Genomic DNA, 19,077 nt, shown 5'->3' with positions numbered 1-19,077 from the left:
GTGCTGACGGCAGTGACGGACATCAGCGCCCTGGCCACGTGCTGGCCTCTGTGTGAGCGTTTTGCAGGCTTTGCGTGGCTCATCTGCACAGTTATACACCCATGACGCAGGTGTTACTGTGACCCCATTTTACAGATGGGGAACCTGGGGCTCGGAGCGTGAAGGGACCCAGCCACTATGTGGCTGATGGGAGGGGTCGCCACTGCATCACCTGGTAGCCCTAGGCAAGCTCACTCACAATCCCACCCCTTGCCAGAGATGCAGTTTGAAATTTACCATCTGACTGAGAATTGTGCTTATTGTCATATCGTTTTTTAAAGTCAATACTTGTCATCACCACACTGCTCTGTCCCTAGGAGCTCTGGCTGACTTTCACTAGAAACTGCACTTATGAACTCAAGGAGATGGGCATGGAGGGAAGGGCATCAACGGCCATGTATGAGCCTCTAAATCAGTGAGACTGGGTCATGCACCCACACCCGCACTGGGCTTTGCTTTTATTTTCCATAAACCCGGCAGGGTTGGACCAGGTGGTGGCTGAGGCCCCTCCTCTTGGGTCACTGGGGTCAAAGTGGAGCCCTTGGACCACATCCGTCAGAATCCCTGGAGGGAGGGAGCGTGTGCAATTAGATGCCTGGGCCTCCCTCAAAGTCCCTGAGTCTGGGGCTCCAGGTGTGGGGCGGCCCCGCATGTTCAGCAGAAAGCCAGGTGAGACGGATGTCCCGCAGATACGAGAACCACTGTAGTTTGATGGATATGCGACAGTCAGAGCAAGCCCCAGCCTCAATCCAATGGCAGGGCATTTACTGACCGCTGTTAATGGCCGGAGGATTTACGGAGGGGATGCTGGACTCACTCTGACCCAGGGGACGCTGTGGTTCCTGTTTCCTAAATGAGCATCAGATGAGGGCTGGGATTTACGCATGGCATGGCATGGACCTGCTCTCCTTTACCCTGCAGAGCAGTGGTCCTGCTGCTGCTTCCAGCCGGCGGGATGCTTCTCCTTAGACAAGGGACCCCTGCCCCTGCTGTGGATCTGCAGTGCCCCCTCCCCTCATCATGGTGCCTGCACCAACTTACTGCCATCTCTTTACTTGTCCGTCTCTCCCTGTAGGCTGTGAGCACCCGGGTGGGAGGCGCTGTCCCCCGTGCCTAGCTCAGGACCTAAGTATGCACTTACAGGGACTTGTCGGTGCTGAGCCCACATCTCCTCAGCCCACCTGGTGGCCGGCTGCCCTTCAGTGGACAGTTCCCACACGCACCAACGGCATCTTACAAGCACCTGTGACCAGGTACCAGGGCTTCCTCCGGCCATGAAGGGGGTGGGGGGCTTGGCCAACTCAGGGATGCCTGGGAAGGATGGAGAGTTAACACCTCCAGGACAGACCCTCAATCAATGTGGAAGGGGGTTGGTAGACAAATCCCCTATTTTCCTTGCCCCTTGCTGGCATAATTGGAAGTTGAGTTCTGCACAATCTCTCAGGAGGTCCAGACCGGGGTTGGGCCTCAGTTGCCATGGAAACCCCTCATCATCACAGGCCTTACTGGCTTTTCTCCCATGTGGTAGGCTGCTCAGCGGCCCCCAAAGGTGTCCACGCCCTAATCCCTGGAATGTGTGAAGATGTTATGTTACACGGCAATCGGGACTTTGTAGGCGTGATTAAGGTTACTGATTTAAATTTGGAGATTATCCTGGATTATCGTGGTGGGTCTCAATCACCAGAGCCCATAAAAGCAGAGAAGTTTCTCCAGCTGGGGTCAGAGAGATGCAGCAGAAGGGATTCCAAGTGTAGGCAGGACTTAATGCTCCGAGATGCGGGGGCCACGTGCAAAGACCAGAGAGCAGCCGATGGGAGGTCGGGGGGGGGGGGGGCCAGCCAGTAGCCACAAGGAAACAGGACCTCCGTTCTACAAGGAACTGGATTCTGCCGACACCTGAGGAAGCGTGGAAGCTTCCAGAGCCTCCGATGACAGCTCGGCCAGCAACGCCTTGATTTTGGCCTGTGAGGCCCAGAGAAACCAGCGGCGCCCGCCCGACTTCTGACCTCTGGATCCCTGAGATAACACAGCGTGTGATTCGCGGCGGGTCCTTGTTACGGCAAACAGCCTTCGTCCTCATTCCCCTGCTCCCTCCCTGTGCTTCCTGGGCTCGCCTGCCCCCCAGGTCCTTGGCTCAGGGTCTGCTTCTGGGGGAACCCTCAGCACGGACCAGAGAGGAGGTGCCAGTGCAGGGCTGTGAAGACCACTCAGGTCTGGAAGGGAAGCTCCCGCCACACCTTGACCTGTGCCCTTGCGCCAGGTCCCTTGCAGGGGCCGTGGGTAGAAGGGAGAGCCAGACAGGGGCTCGTGGGCTTCCACGCAGCGGGGGAGGCAGAGGAGACCTGGGTCCGCAGGCGAATGTGCGGGAGGTCAGCTGCCGGGAGTGTCAGTGTCACTTGCGTTGAGTGTAAGGTCAGTGCCGAGAGACACACGCGATGCACAGGGGTCGGGACGGCGCATGTGGGGACCCGCAGACAGCAGTGAGGCCTCACCTCTGGTGCACAGCTCCGGAGGCTTCCTGAGCTCCACCCGCTACCTCGGCCCCTGACGAAGGATCACCGAGTTCCTGCTTTTTCCGCAGCTTGAAATTTTCCATTCTCTCACCTAGAGCATTTAACATACACACAACGGTCAAGGTGCATGTTTGAAGGGCTGACACTGCCAGGTCTGGCCCGGGCGCTGAGGTGCAGGGATCAGGACACACGTGCTCTCAGGTGTGCCTCTGCCAGCGCCACAGTTCACCCTGGGAAGGAAGGACTTCGTGTGCGTGAGGATGCTGCAGCTTCCATCACACCCCGCGAACCCGGGAGGGCAGTACCCCGGCTCTCCCTGCAACTGCTCAGGCCCGGCTTTCTTGTAAGTATCAGGAGAAAGGGGAGCCGAATAAGAAAGACTTAACACTAAAGGGCCACCACAAATGGATAAAAATCCACACCAGGAAGGAAAAACCATTCGACAAGCAGAGCTGTAGGGGTGCAGTTAGCCTTGCAGACATGGGTGCTGAACTGGGTGCTTTCCGAGGAGCTGGGAGGTTTACTGATATGCAGACCGAGGTGCACTGGTCTGCATATCAGAACCTGCTTCTTTTTTTTTTTTTTAATTTAAAACAATGGTATATTTTGAAACAGATGATGAAGACTAAAATTATTTTCTACTGGATTCTTACTACCACCTGAATTAACTGCCTATTTATTGGACCCTAGTTATAATGAGAGGATGTATGAAGGGGGAGCCCAACCCTAGCCCTGCAGATGCAGAAACCGAGGCCTAGAGAGGGGATGTGAACACCCTGGTTCCTGAACATTCTGCAGAGGCGATCAATCTCATCTGTCTCCTGCTGAAGGAGACCAACCCTTACTTCGGAAAAACATCAGGAAGGATCTGTAGCCAGCTGGCAGATTTCTGGGCGTGTCCCAGATTTTATCTGAATGTAGGGCTCAAATTCCCCAGGGCAAGGGGAAGAGAAAAGTGGCAGCTGAGCTTATTGAGAAACATAATATTCACAGAAGACCTGCCCCCAGGACCCGCTGCTGGTCCTTCGTCTAGGGATCTTGGACCGTCCAGGAAGCATCCGTCAGAGAACACGGGATTCTACTTTGTTCTGAAGCCCTGGATGCAGGGAGGGATGTTACAAGAACAGGCTTTAAGGAACTGGGTTTTGTCTATTACTACAGCATGTTCTTGCTGGCCTTGGGGATCTTGTCCATTCCATCCCCTGGGTGGCCTCTTACAGGAGCCCACAGGGGAAAACTGTCTGGGTCTCAGGCACATTCATGAGCCACTAGCCTTTTCTTATGGACACTGTGACAGCTTTAATTGAGGAAATTTCTACCTCTTTGGCCACCAGGACGTCCAGAGCCAAACCCATGGCACCTCTAAGTAGGGATCTGATGACATATGTCCCAGACGATGGCCTAACCCTAACTCCATCTCACTGTCCTGTCCTTGTCCTGATTAACCTACCTAAAAAAAAAAATCCTATTGTACTGTATGGATATGTTTCTTTAAGTGCTTTTTCAAAAGCCTTTTGGGGACAAAGCAGGAGATAATTAAATACATAAAACATTAAAAAAATTAAATCTCCCAAAATAAAATTTGAAAAACCTGACATCTTGCCCTGTCCCCAACTAAGAGCATGTTTGGCTCGTTGTTGGCAGGGCTTCCCAGTGGAAGGGTGCTATACCCTGCAGGGTCTTCAGGTGGTGCAGCTTTCTCTCCTCGTGGTCCTGCATGGCCCTCCTGATCTGCTGGTAATACGCGTGCACGAGCCGGCCAACACCAGCGCTGGTCACGTAGACGCTCTCCACAGCCGCCTCCATCAGTGTTCTCTGTGGGCAGGAGGGGCAAGTCTCAGCAGAGGGCACACGTGGAGCCAGCCATGGCCGGCATGGTCCTGGCTCCCATATTCCACCCACTCCCAACCTTGGCTGGTCAGGAGCAGGCGGAGAGTGCGTGGCTGGTTTAAACCAGTTTCGATAACCTTATTTTCCTTTGTCAGGGATGGTCTGAGGCTGACTGTATGACCCAGTTCTGGCCAATGAGATGAAATATTAGGGAAAGTCTGCTGAGGGCCTACCCTTTCCGAACATTAAGGCAAAGCCTTGGTGGGGGTGAAAGACTTTGCTGTTTCCCTCTTCCTGCCTAGAATGCAAACTTGATGTCTGGAGTGGCAGTGGCCATTTTGAGACTATGAGGCAACCAACCAACACCAAGAATGATGGATCAGAAAGAGAGAGTCTGGTCCTTGGTCATATCACAGAGCCTCTGTGCCAGCCTGGAACCACCTACTTCCACATTTCTTGTTATGTGAGATCAGTAACTTCTATTTATTTTTGTCACTTGCAGTTACATGCATTCCTCAATGATATACCTTCAGACCCAAAACAGAACAGAAAGGAAATGCTGAGATGTCCCATCACCAGGGACATGTTGGTTGTGCACTGGCAAAATCACCATCTTTTACTTCATAAGATGATGGGCAAAAGTCAGGTTCCAGAGCCCCCATTTCAGCATTTATTGAATGGTTCCAAGCTTCGGGCAAGGAAAAAATACCCATTTATTATTGTTGAGTGATTGGTTATGTTCCAAGGCCTAAGAAATGTTCCCTGATTTGCAGGTGTGGACGGAAGCTGTGGAGGTGAGGAGGGTTGCAGCTCAGGGTGCAGAGCAGGTGAGAGCCCACCTTCTCACTCCCGGGCCCTGCTCCTCCCTTACTGTGGCCGGTTCTCTCTCCCCCTCTGTCGGACATCTACATCTGATTCCACCCCCCACGAGGACTCTGGACTCTGGCCTTGCACTTCCAGTCAGGAGCTCCCACAGATGGCCAGTGGCCTTCCTTGAATTTCATTTAGCACATGGAAGGCAGGAGACAGGAAGTCCCTCTTCTCCCCTCTCAAGTCAGCAAACCCACCTGCACATCACGCTTTCTGTCCGTCTGTCTTCCTGCCACAGGGAAGTGGTGTCTACCCCCTCTGCATCCCACCCCTCCACCCCTCTCCAGGGCCTCCACCATTCTCTCCTCATCAGTTTTTCCAGCTGGTGTACCATTCGAATCAGCAAACACATTTGCTTGAGTAGCTCCAACTTTTCAGCCCTCTCTCGATCCCCCTCAGGCACTGCCTGTGTCTCAGTTTCTGCAAAACTTCTCAAGGGCTAGCGTGTCCTCTCCCAGTAGATTGTAAGCTCCTTGAAGGCAGGAATGTTGCCACCTGGCTACTCTCTATCCCAGCACCTGCCGCAGGGCCTGGGGCCACGGAGCCCTGTGAAATGAACCTCCTTCCAGATACTGAGCCCATGTTCTTTCTGGTGCGTGTGTGTCTTGGGGGCGGGGAGGGGTGTTCATCATTATCTAATTCTGAATCAGAGTCCCTTGGGGAAGGTGAGGACAAAATATGCCAAACTCATATTTCATTCTGTTTTCCTGTAACGACCGTTGATTAGGTCAGAGTTGTAGAATTTTAGGGAAAGGAAGAGACCCATCCAGCATCGCTAGCCCTGATGTCTGGATGATGTCGGCAGACGTGAGAGATTCAGAACGACAAGGGGTGTCTCAGAAACGTGGGTCCAACCTCTTTCCTGTGCAGATGAGTGACTTTACGTAAATGAAAGGACACATGGAAGGTGCCCGCAGTGTCCTGGCATATCCTGATGTGGGTCTGCTGCCAGCCGCAGATCTGCGACACCTCCCGTGGGTGCCGGCCATGGACTCTCCCTGCCGTGGTCTGCAATACACGGGGTGTCTTGCCTTTTCTTTTGGCTCGAGTGAGGAGGCAGCCAAGGAGAAGCCGAGCATATGCACCGGTCATGCAGGGCAAGGCCAGCCTCTGGTCCCGGCCACTCACTAAGGCTGGGAGGCTTTAAGCGTGTGTTTTGCCCAATGATAAGCCTCAGTCTTCCCACCCGAATGATGGAAAGAAAAATCATCCTTTCCGCGCAAGGACTGTGGTGAGAGCCCAGTGAGACGAGGCAGACAAAGCCCTCCTGCAGACGTAGAAGGGCAACGCTCACGTCACTTCTTACTATGGCCATTTGCACGCCTGCGGTTTGTCATCACCGTCAGTACAAGGAGTAAACCACTGCTTACTCAAGTCAGACTGATTTTAGCTGCACTGCTCAGCTGTCAGGGCCAACGCCACCAACCCTTAGGTCTCCGCAGAGGCGGCCAGGGGCAGGGAGTGTCCGTGTCTCTCCCTGGGAGAGGGGCTTCGGTTCGAATCCTGCAGCAGCTGCTGACCGGCTGGGTGGCTCTGGGTGAAACCACGGCCCTCTCAGAGCTGCTGCAAGGACCGAGCCAGGGCTCAGAAAGATGCGACACGGGGCCAGGCAGCAGGCGCAAGTCCTCACTGCTCCACGGGGGTGGGGGGGCCTTCCCTCTTACGGGGGAGGAAAAGGAGGCTCAGCGGAGCCAGGTAAGCCCTGCGAGGCCAGAAGCTCCTGGGCAGGCCCCGGCTGCTGCTCTGCCCAAACCTTTCCTCTTGCCCGCCCTTCCCCCCAACCCCAGCCCAAAGTCTCCTGTGCCTCGGGCTCCCTAGGGCTGGGGTGGCCTCGCACCTTGAAGTCATCCCTGTCCTTGGCCCGGCTCTTGGAGGCCACGTTCCGCGCGTGGCCCAGCAGCGTCTGCCCGACGGCCCGCTCCGTGTGCTGCTGTAGGAGCTGCCCGACTTCCTGGGCCTCGGCCAGGAGCTGCTGCCGAAGCTGCAGCCGTGTTTGCTGCGTCTCCTCCTCCAGCCGGCCAGCCTCCTCCAGGACGCGCGCCTCCTGAAAAGGACGGGCGGGGAGAGGTTGGAGCCCCACTGCTGCCCTGCACGGATGCTCTGGTCAGGGCCAGGACCAGGATGTAGGGTCGGCCCTGCCCGGGGTCCCAGGAAGGCTGGAGAAGGGATGGAGAAGGGAAAGTGGGGACCTCTATACGCACTTGATGAGCCTGGGTATCTTGAAGATCCCCCAAGGCATTTATTGAGCACCAACCACGTGCCCAGTGCCATCCGTGGCTTCTCACATACACAAGCACTTCCTCATTCATCCCAAACACTGTGAGGCCTGAACACTAGCAGTGATGAGGACACAGAGGCTCAGAGAGGCTGAGTAACTTTCTCTAAGTCCCACAGCAGAGCGGGTTCTAAAGTCACATCTGAGTCTGCGAGTAGCCTGGGACATCATGGAGGCCAACACAAGGCCTATGGGGATTCCTTTCCTTGAAGGAATAAGAGCTGGAGAAGGAGGTGGGAGAATCAGAGGTAGGGCAGTAAGTCCTGCCTGCTTCCCACCAAGCCCTCATGAGCCGAGCAAAAGAGACTGTGAGCTTGTCCCTCACGAAGGGGTCAAAAAACATCAGCTGTTCCTATAGCGCAGTGGCTACAGGAGACCTGGAGTCAGCTTGCTTGGGTTTAAATCCCAGTCCCACAATTTACAAAGTCTTTCTTTTGATCTGTTAAAACCTTAAAACAGACTACAGAGCCCTTTTCTCCCAGCGCCCGATGACGACTGTACCTATCCGTGCTCTGATTTCATGTGCGTTTTTAGTATAATTCTCATTATAATGTACACCAGAAGCTTTGGGCATACTGGGTGCCCCACTATGGCGGGGGGGCTGCCATTGTCCTGACCGCACAACGATGCTGGGGCAGGCTTGGGGTTTTGGCTAAACCGGGCTGGAGCCTGGAAGCTGAGGAAGCAGCACTCCTGTCTGCGGGGCAGGGGGCTGACGCACAGTCTTACCAAGGCTCTGAGCAGCTGCCACTGATGCTCGTCCAGACACTGCGAGGAGTCCTGCTCCAGGGCGAGCTGTTCGCGCAACTCCTGGAGAAGGCTCTTCTTCCCTGACAGCCTCATCTGGGTCAGGGTGGTGATGGCGCTGCCGCGGAGAGCCAGCCTCCGGAGAGCTGAGCGTAAGAGCAGGTCGTGCCCCTGCAGGATGCACTGCGTGGACCTTTGGAGAAAGGGGGTGCCGGGCTGAGGGGTCGATATTCTTGGCTTCACTGAGTGTGATTGGTTAATGTTATGTGACAGCTTGACTGGGCCATGGGGTGCCTGGACATGTGATCAAACATCATTCTGAGAACATCTGTGAGGGTGTTTCTGTATGAGATTAACATTTGAATGGGTAGATTGTGTAAAGCAGATTGTCCTCCCTAATGTGGGTGGGCCTCATCCAATCAGTTGAAGGTGTGAAGAGAGGAAAAAGCTGACTTACCCATGAGTAAGAGGGAACTACTCCTCCCTGACGGCCTTGAGTGGGATATAGGTTTCTCGTTTTGGACTCAAACTGAAACACTGGCTTTTCCTGGGTCTTGCGACTGCTGGCCTTCAGACTGGATCTTACACCATTAGCCCTCCTGGTTCTCAGGCCTTTGGACTTGGGACTGAAACTACACATTGGTTCTCCTGAGTCTCCAGCTTGTCAGCTGCAGATCTTGGGACATCACAGCTTCTCTCTCTGTATCTATATCTATATCTATAGGTTCTGTTTCTCTGGAGAATCCTAATACACTGACCCACCAAGAAATACCCCAAATAGTCATGCCCCACAGGGAACCTTTACAGAGGTAGTAGGTTGGAATTATCCCATCCCCTGCTGCCCATCCTCTTAGACGCGGTGCTGACCTGGGTTATATTCAGCCATCTGTTCTTTTACTAATCTTTTAAACTTTATCACATTCTGCCCCAAGTTTCAAGTGCATATATGCAGCTGCCTTCAGTACATATCCACTCAAATTTCTTACATAGCTCTCAAAATTAACACATCCAAAACTGAAATCATGAGCTATTTTTGAGTTCCTATCCCAATGAGTCAAGTAGAAAACCTCGGTCTACCCAGGAGGCTTGACATTTGGTTTTATAACTTAAGGTATTTTCTGACAGCCTGAAAAGTTGAACAAAGCACTGTCAGTCAGTTTACCAAGGAGAAGAGACCTGGCAAACACTCCAGGCTTCCAGCTGGGGGCCCTCATCCTAAGAATAAGGAATCATCCCTTGTAAAGACCTAACTCTGAATCAGCTAAATTCACAAATGGAGTGGTTGATCTGCCACTTTCTGAAATCCCTGCTAGAAGTAAGATAAATCCTCTCTGGAGGAAGATCCCATCATTCAAAGTCTCAAATTATCTCTACAATTTTTAATAACACTGTCCAGCATTCAATAAAAATAACCAGACTTGCAAACAGATAAGAATTGACCAAAAATAAAGAGAAAAAATGGATAATAGAAACATACCCACAAGATATTGGACATTAGAATAATCAGCTATGATGAATATGTTTAGGAAATTAAATGATAAGATGAACTTTAGAAGATAACTGGAAACTAAGACAAAAATAAAATGGAAATTTTAGAACTGAAAACATAGTAACCAACATTAAGAATTCAGTAGATGGGTTTAACAGATAAGACACAGCTGAAGACAGCATGAACTGGAAGATAGTTCAAAATAAGTATCTAGACTGAACCACAGGGAACAAAAATATAGAGTAGCTTCTAAGAGGCAAATGACATAAGGTGGAAAAAATCTAATAAATGTGTAACTGCAGCCCCAGGAAGAATAGGGACAGAATAGGCAGAAGGAATATTTAAAGAGATAGAGGCTCAGAATTTTCAAAAACTGATGAAATATAGCAAATCACAGGTTCAAGAAGCACTACAGATTTATTTAAAACAAGCAAACAAGAGATTCACAAAAAACCACATCCATGTTTAGGCATATTATAATAAACTGATGAAAACCAAAGAACAAAAGAAAATCTTAAAAGCAACCAGAAACAATTGAAATCAGAAGACAAAATATCACCTTTAAAGTATTTTAAAAAAACAACCAAACTAGGATTCTATACCCAATGAAAACATTCCTCAAAAATGAAGATGAGATAGACATTTTCAGACAAACAAAACCTAAGAGAATTTGTCACTAGCAAATCTAAAATAATGAGAACCTTCATGCAAAAGAAAATACTCCTAGATGGAAACTTAAAGATACAGGAAACAATCAAGAGCAACGGAAAGGGTAAATCTAAATGAATACTGACTGCATAAACCAAAACTAATATCTCATGGGGTTGAAAATATATAGAGATGTAAAATATCCAGTAAGTCATGTGCCCACATCAATTCTGACTCCAAGCTTGCATCCATGGCACTTTGCTATCACTCTATTTCACATTTATATTTACAATTTGGTCTCAAGATCACACTGTAAGGGAGGCCGGGGAATGGGTAACCTTACAGATGAGGACACTGAGGTTAGCATGGAGTATCACACAGGACACAAGGCCCCCACCCTCCAGAAAGCTGTACTCACTCTTCACTGAGGCCGCCAAGTTGGCCCAAGACTCGGTGGATGATGCTTTCCTGGTCATCCCGCAGGTGTGTCTGCAGCACAGTGGACAGTGTGTGCTCCTCCATCCACACCTAAACCCCAGGACAGAGGGACAGGGGTCGATTCAAGTTCATTTCATCCATCATTGCTTTGTTGGATCATACCTTTTGTTCCTTATTTTTTTAAAATCCCTTTCTTAGGGGATTTTTAAAAAATCCCTCCTCCATCCACACCTAAACCCCAGGACAGAGGCACAGGGGTCGACTCAAGTTCATTTCATCCATCATTGCTTTGTTGGATCACGTCTTTTGTTTCTTATTTTTTAAAAATCCCTTTCTCCCTGGATTTAATTAAATTTTTCTCTTATATTTTCGGCTAAAGTTTAAAAATGTTACCTATTTGCATGTACATCTTAAGCCATTTAATACATATTTTCTGTGGCATGAGGAAGGGATCTAATTTTCCCTGGATAAATTGATACTAATTGTCCTAGCACCATTTATTAGATAATTTATCTTTTTATGATGGGCCTGTCATGCCACCTTGTCTGACATAGTTTCCATATATATATGAATTTCATTCCAGGCTCCTCCTTTTATTCTGTGGATCTGTCTGTTTATTTTTATACAAATACCTCACTGCTTTAATTCCTGTAGTTTATAGGAAGACTTCATAGCTGCTAGGGCAAGTCTTCCCACATTCTTTTGTACAAAACTGTCTTAACTATTCTTGGTTGCTTTTCTTTACATACGAATTTTAGGATCAGTTTATCAAGTTTGGGGAAACAGCTTTTTTTAGATTTTCTTGTAATTGGATTGAATTTATAGATTAATTTGTAGAGAATCACTGTTTTTCCAAAATTGAGTTGTCCTATCCAAAAACAAGGCCTTTCTCTCAATTCTTGCTTTATCCTTTCAACAACATTTTATAAACTTCTCCATTAAGCTCTTATAAACATTGGTCAGATTTATTTTTAGGCACCCTGTAACTTTGATACTGAAGGGGATCTTTTAGGCTCCCTGTAGCTTTTATTCTGAAGAGGATCTTTATGTTATCACTGTTCTCTACTGCTTTGAAAGTTACCTATTCTGTTTCTATTTCTTCAGTGGTTTTAAATTTTTAATTACATTCCCGACTCCAGAAATCTTAAGTTAATCAACATTTCTTTTACCTTAGAATTCATGACAGTCAGCACTTCTGAAAACTTCTTATCTGTTATCACTTTGAATTTTATCTCTCCCCTTCATTCTCTCCTAGAATTCTTAGAAGACTAAGGAAGACCCTCCAGGACTTTCTCATTCTGTTCCCATGTCTCCTAACCTCTCATATTTTCCATCTCTTTAGCTCTCTGTGCCATATTCTGGACCACTTTCTCACCTTTATCTCCTAGTTTACACACTGTGTCTTCAACCATAATTTGATCTGCTGTTTAACTCATCCATTAAATTTGTTTTCATGACTATAATTTTCATTCATAAACTATGTGGTTTTTTATCTGTCATCTTTTTACATCATGTCTTGTTTTTACGCTAGTAATTCCTCCTGCTATTGTTTTAAACATACTTCTTTTATAAGTGCTCTCTAATAGTCCCTTCACCTGAATTTCTCGGTGCTTGTTGTGGTCTAAACTTGGCGCTTGCTGTACATGCTGGTTCTCACTTATGGTGGATTGTTGCTGTGTGTTTTGTAATTTTGGATGTTAGCTCATCTACAGTGTGGCTTTATCTGTGAAAATCCTGTGAGGTCCAAGGCCACACAGCTTTTCAGTGGAGCAGAGGCTCAAATCTAAGTCTGTCTGTCCCCAAAGCTCAAATCTTTTCTAGCTGCATCTGCTCCTCCCTGACTATCTTGCATCACAGGGAGAAACATGCACCTAGAAACATGCAGCTGGACTGTGTTACACCAAGGGCTCAATCACTAAGGTGAGACTCTTTTACTTTCCCACATATGTAGCTCTTTTCTGGAGATGGCCATGCTGTATGCAGAACAGGGACAAAGCATAGAGGTCTGGGTGTAAGTAAGCAGCCTAGACTTCAGTTCTCTGGGCCCTGAGATTCGTAGCACATACTTAATCTCACAAAATCACACTGTGTGACTCAGAACTTTTCCTTTAAGTCAGTCCCTGACCCCTCTTGTGAGGGGTCTACAATAACCTGTCAAAGTGCTTGGGAAACCAGAACATTCTAGAAAATTCTACACAGTGTAGCTTCTCTAAAAGGTAAATTAACATTGTCACTAAGAACATGGGGGTCTTTGGTGTGCGTTTTGAGAAGGCAGATAAAACTAGCAACGGGATCCAAAGCCGATCAAGAGGACGGAGATCATAGGATCAGATGGTGCCTGCAATGGTCATACCACCCTCTTCAACGTTATCGAATGCAGGTTCATGAATGTTTAAATTCCGAAGCAAAAATCTGCTTCCGTGGGCCAGAGCACTGACCCTGTTCATTGCTACCAGGTTATTCTGTGGTTTCCCATATGTTTACTCTTTGTTTCAAATTTTCATTTACTAAGGAAAGAAAGGGAAAAGGAACCAACAGGCAGTGCATGCCTGGTACATGCTCCTATAAAAGGGGTGGGTTTAGAGGTAGGGCCGGTGGAAAAGTCAACACCTAACGCAGACACTGGAGTGCTGCGGGGAGGGAGGCACTGCAGTTTTAAAAGCACAGTCAGAGGAGGCCTCAAGGTGAAGGTGGCTTCGGGATAAAGACCTGAAGCAGGACGAGTGAGGCAGGAGCGCCCAGGGAGCTGGAGGGACACAAGGATGCCGGGGAGGCTGGAGTGGGGTGAGAGGGGGAGACAGGGAGGGGGTCAGAGGGTAACCAGGTCCTGACAGGCGGGGCTGTGTAGGGCATGGTGAGGACTCTGGCTTTTCCGCTGCATGAAATGAGAAGGGGGTTTTAAGCTGAGAAATGACACGATGTGACACCCTGTCTTTTATCAAATCTAATGTGCCAGTAATTATGAGATGCAGTTATTTGGGGTACCACACAGAGAGAAAAATCACTGGTAATTAAATTAAGATGCATCTCAATTTCAGAGGTGTTAAAATGGTATTAAAATCTGCATCTTAAAAATGAGTGGTATATGATATGCTCCCTCTGGAGCAGTGACTGACCAAGATGGCAGAATAGAAAGACCCTGAGCTCACCTCCTCCCATGGCACATCTAAATTACTATTTACAGAGCAACTATTAATGAGAAAGACCTGAAGACTAGCAGAAAAAAATCTACAACTAGAGGTATAAAGAAGGGACCACAAGGAGATGGGTAGGAGGGGCAGAGTCATGGTAAAGTCAAGTCCCATAATTCCAGGTAGGTGACCCACAAACAGGAGAATAATTCCAACTGCCGTGGTTCTCCCCAAGGAGTAAGGGGTCCGAGGCCCATCAGGCTCCCCAGCCCAGGGGTCCTGCACTGGGAAGATGAAGCCCCAGAACATTTGGCTTTGAAGGCCAGTGGGGCTTATATTTTCGGGAGAGCCAAAGGACCGTGGGAAATAGAGAGCCATCCTTAAAGGGTACACACAAAATCTCACAAGGTCCAGGACCCAGGGCAGAAGTAGTAATTTGAAAGAAGGTTGGGTCAGACCCACCTGCTGATCTTGGAGAGCCTCCCAGAGAGGCAGGAGGCAACTGGTGCTCCCCCTGGGGGCAGAGATGCTGGCAGCAACCATTTTGGGGAGCTCATTCTACCACAAGGACACAGGTGCTGGTAAGCGCCCTTTCGGAATCCTCCCTCTGGTTCATTAGTGCAGGGATCCAGCCCACCCACCAGCCTGTCGGCACCCGTACTGGGACACCTCAAGCCAAGCAGCTAACCAGGCAGGGACACAGCCCTACCCACCAGTAGGCCAACTGCCTTAGGACCCCTGAGAGCCTCCAGCTGGCCCAGGACCCTACCGTGCCCACCAGTGGTCCAACACCAACTCTAGGACCCCCAGGGCCCTGCAGCCAGAGGCCCCAGGACCTGGCTCTGCCCACCGGTGGGCCAGCACTAGCCCCAAGACCAGCCTTACCTTCCAGTGGTCTTAGTAATATTTTTTTGGATATGTCTCCTCAGGCAAGGGAAACAAAAGCAAAAATAAACAAACGGGACTAAATCAAACTAAAAAGATTTTGCACAGTGAAGGAAACTATCAACAAAACGGAAAGGCTGTCTATTGAATGGGAGAAGATATTTGCAAATGATATATCCTGTAAGGGGTTAATATCCAAAATATACAAAGAACTCATACAACTCAACATCAAAAAAGCAAACAACCCAATTAAAAATTGGGCAGAGGATCTGAATAGACGTTTTTCCAAAGAAGACATACAGGTGGCCAACAGGCACATGAAAAGATGCTCAACATCACCAAGCGTCAGGGAAATGCAAATCAAAACCACAATAACGTATCATCTTATGTCTGTCAGAATGCTATTATCAAAAAGACAACAAATGAGTTTTGACGAGGATGTGAAGAAAAGGGAACCCTTATATACTGTTGGCGGGAATGTAAATTGGTGCAGCCAATATGGAAGACAGTATGGAAATTCCTCAAAATATTGAAAACAGAACTACCATATAAGGCAGCAATCCCACTCCTGGGTGTTTATTTGAAGAAAATTAAAATACTAATTAGAAAAGATATCCACACCTCTATGTTCATTGCAGCATTATTTACAATAGTCAAGATATGGGAGCAAACTCGTGCCCATTGATAGATGAATGGATAAAGAAGATGTGGTATATACAATGGAATACTACCCAGCCATAAAAAAGAATGAAATCTTGCCATTTGCGACAATATGGACAGACCTAGAGGCTATTATGCTAAGTGAAGTAAGTCAGACAGAGAAACACAAATACTGTATGATTTCACTTCTATGTGGATTTTTAAAAACAAAACAAATGAACAAACGTAACAAAAGAGAGAGTCACAGACACAGAGAACAAACAGGTGCTTGCCAGAGGGGAGGGGGTAGGGGGGAGGAGAGAAATAGGTGAGGGAGGTTAAGAGATACAAACTTCAGTTACAAAATAAATGAGTCAGGGGTATGAAATGTGGGTAATACAGTCAATAATTATTTGATATCTTTGTATGGTGACGTGTCGTATCTAGACATATCATGGTGATAATTTTGAAATGTACAGACATATTGAATCACTGTGTTGTGTAACAGGAACTAACGTAGTGTTGTAGGTCATTTATACTTCAAAAACAAACAAAAAACAAACAAACCCATAGAAAAAGAGATCAGATTTGTGGTTACCAGAGGAGGAGGAGGAGGAATGGGATAAAAATAGTCAAAAGGTATAAACTTCCACTTGTAAGATAAATAAGTACCAGGGATGTAATGTACAACATGGCAAGTATAATGAACACTGCTCTATGTTCTGTATGAAAATTGTTAAGAGAGTAAATCCTCACATCACAAGGAAAAAATATTCTTTTCTATTTCTTTGAATTTGTATCTATATGAGATGATGGGTGTCCACTAAACCTACTGTGGTCAACATTTCATGATGTATGTAAGTCCAATCATTATGCTTTATACCTCAAACTTATACAGTGCTGTAATGTCAATTACATCTCGGTAAAAATGGAAGAGAAAAAAAATTTTTTTAATAAAATGGAAGAGAAAAAAAATTTTTAAGTGAAAGTATCACTCTGGCTGGGGGTTGAGAATAGACCACAAGGGGCCGTGGGTTCAGGGAGACCAGAGGGCTTGCTCTCAGCAGACTGGAAGAAGCCCACAAACCTGCATTAGAACAGATCACATTTTGAGAACCACCATTCTACAATCTGTTCCAGTTGTGTGACTGACAAACTCCACAATATTTAACAACTTCTCTGAGTAACAGGATATGAAATCACCAAGGCCTTTTGGATAGAAAATAAGTGGAAAATGCATTTCATAGTCTGGGTGTGTGTTAGATTTTCCATGAATAGTTTTGTTGGCCTTTTCTTCTCATGACTAAATATTCATCTTGACCACAGAAAGTTCATCTCATTTTTATCATCAGCAAGGAAATATGGAAAGTGGGAGAGAATATGGATCTCTAAATATCTTGTGGTAATTTAAGGCAATTAAACAATCAATCAGTAAATTAATTTTGACATCCAAACTTTGAGAAAACAGACTTGGGTCATACTTATTTAATCAGTTGATGAGGTCATTAACTTCTGCTTGCTTCTTGCATGCAGAACTCCTCTTGAAATACTTCTGCACAAGCAAAGGAATACTCACACGCATGCATATGCTCACAAAGTAAATAAATAAAAAATAAAAACCAGAAGCTATGCATTGTCTGATATCTGCTTAAAGTAACTTAAGACTCATAACTAGAGGTTTTTAGATGAATCATGGCTGTTTGCCTAATAATTTATCAGAAATGAAGTTCTAGATTTTTTCAACGTCAGTCATTAAGCAATTAAACAGATACTGCATGAAGGGTCTTAACCTGTATTATCTCGCAGCAACCCTGTTGGGTATTTTGATCCCTATTTTTCACATGAAAGCTGAGGCTCAGAGAAATTTAGCAAGCTGTGCAAAAGCAGAGTTGTGGGAAATCAGCTGACTGGCAAGAGTCACCCAGCCCATTCACGGGGTTGCTCTGGTTCAAACCCAGGCATTCAGCTTCCAAGATTAGAAGCCTGTCTTCAAACCACAACTGTCTCTAAAAGGCCTGATCCCCATTTGGGAGCCGACATCAGAGGCACATCAGACTTATCTGGTGATCTTTCCAAACCGCTGAGGCCCAGGTTTCTCCCCTCCTTCCCCGGAAATGGTAAATTATATGGTCTGGGGCCCAGGATTGGTATGAATCAGAGGAATTCAGCTTCATTTACCCTTGGTGACCCTGTGATAATTTCCAAAGCTGCATTATTGTTGCTGGAAATGTAGCAAAGTTTTCCTGAGCATTTGCTATATCCCAGCTACTGGGCTTTGATTAAGGAAGTGAAATATGAAAAGCAGGGCTGCTGTCCTCCAGGAGCCTACAGCCATATTGAGGAGACTGCAAGTCACCAGTGACAGGATGACACAATGCAGCTGACGGCAGACTGAAATTAATTAGAAGGAGGTCTAATAAATTGGACAGGCAGGAAACTAGGTCCTATGCTTGTCCCAGGCTGGAATTGGCCCTATGTTTGCATGATGCTTCCCTTTATTTATTGGTACTTTGTACAGCGCCCGTTAGCTGCTTTAGAAAACCTCTATTGGATGCATCAGCTGAGTGCTCTTTTGTAACTAACTGAACACTCAATGTAAAAAGACAGGGTGTTTCTCATAACAAGCACCTCGGGGTAGGCAGTCCAGGGCTGGGACAGTCTGCCTTTTGGTACTTTGTACAGCGCCTGTTAGCTGCTTTAGAAAACCTCTATTGGATGCATCAGCTGAGTGCTCTTTTGTAACTAACTGAACACTCAATGTAAAAAGACAGGGTGTTTCTCATAACAAGCACCTCGGGGTAGGCAGTCCAGGGCTGGGACAGTCTGCCTTTCTGCCCCACCCTCCTGAATCCTGCCTCTAAGTCAAAGGAAGGCCAGCATACCTCCAGTCCTCCTGTACCTGCTCTGGGCAGGAAGAACAGGGAACACTGGAGAGGAGGATGTCTCCTGGCAACACTTGGCCTTTGCATTAGGGAACAGAAGCCTTGCGCAGGTACCATACCTTCTCTCATAGGCTAGAACGGCATCACGCGGCCGCTTCTAGATGCTGGGATATTGAGCATGTTAGTTTTACAGCCTCTAGCATGCAGGAAAGCAAGAGAGAAAGGAAATGTGGGCGTTTTCATTTAGAAATTTGACAGTTCTTAATTCTTTAAAAATAAAATTGAGGTATATTAGTTTACATAGCTATTGTAACACATGGCCACGAACGCTGTGGCTTCACATGACACAAATTTAGTATCTTACAGTTCTGGAGGTCAGAAGTCTGAAATGAAAGGAACAGGGCTGTGTTCCTTCTGGAGACTCTGGGGGGAGTCGGCTCCATGCCTTTTCCAGCTTCTCGAGGCCGCTCACATTCCTCGGCTGATGCGCGCATCACTCTAGCCTCTGCTTAGGTCATCACATCTCCTCTGACTCTGACCCTCCTCCTTCCCTTTTAAAAGGACCCTTGTGATCACACCGGGCCACTCAGATAATCCAGAATAATCTTCACATCCCCAGATCCTTAATTTGATTGCACGCAAGGTCCCTTTGCCCTGTTAGGTAACATATTCACAGGTTCTGGGGGTTAGG

The 19,077-nt window shown here is 47.5% G+C and overlaps 1 protein-coding gene across 4 annotated transcripts in view; it reads right to left on the bottom strand.

Annotated features, from left to right (window-relative positions):
- The window catches only part of EVC (EvC ciliary complex subunit 1), an 81,855-nt gene that overhangs the window by 5,604 nt on the left and 57,174 nt on the right, over window positions 1–19,077 (bottom strand). For all 4 annotated transcript variants that reach the window (XM_036852535.1, XM_036852533.1, XM_036852534.1 and 1 more), the window contains 5 exons: window positions 10,830–10,939; window positions 8,257–8,467; window positions 7,090–7,296; window positions 4,223–4,367; window positions 2,532–2,643 (listed from right to left, as the gene is read on the bottom strand). In XM_036852535.1, the coding sequence (XP_036708430.1) occupies window positions 2,532–2,643; window positions 4,223–4,367; window positions 7,090–7,296; window positions 8,257–8,467; window positions 10,830–10,939 (785 nt within the window). The remainder of the gene's footprint in view (window positions 1–2,531; window positions 2,644–4,222; window positions 4,368–7,089; window positions 7,297–8,256; window positions 8,468–10,829; window positions 10,940–19,077) is intronic.

This window comes from Balaenoptera musculus, chromosome 5 (genome assembly GCF_009873245.2).
Source record: "Balaenoptera musculus isolate JJ_BM4_2016_0621 chromosome 5, mBalMus1.pri.v3, whole genome shotgun sequence".
Classification (NCBI taxonomy): Eukaryota; Metazoa; Chordata; class Mammalia; order Artiodactyla; family Balaenopteridae; genus Balaenoptera; species Balaenoptera musculus.
This window is presented reverse-complemented; position numbering and strand designations above follow the sequence as displayed.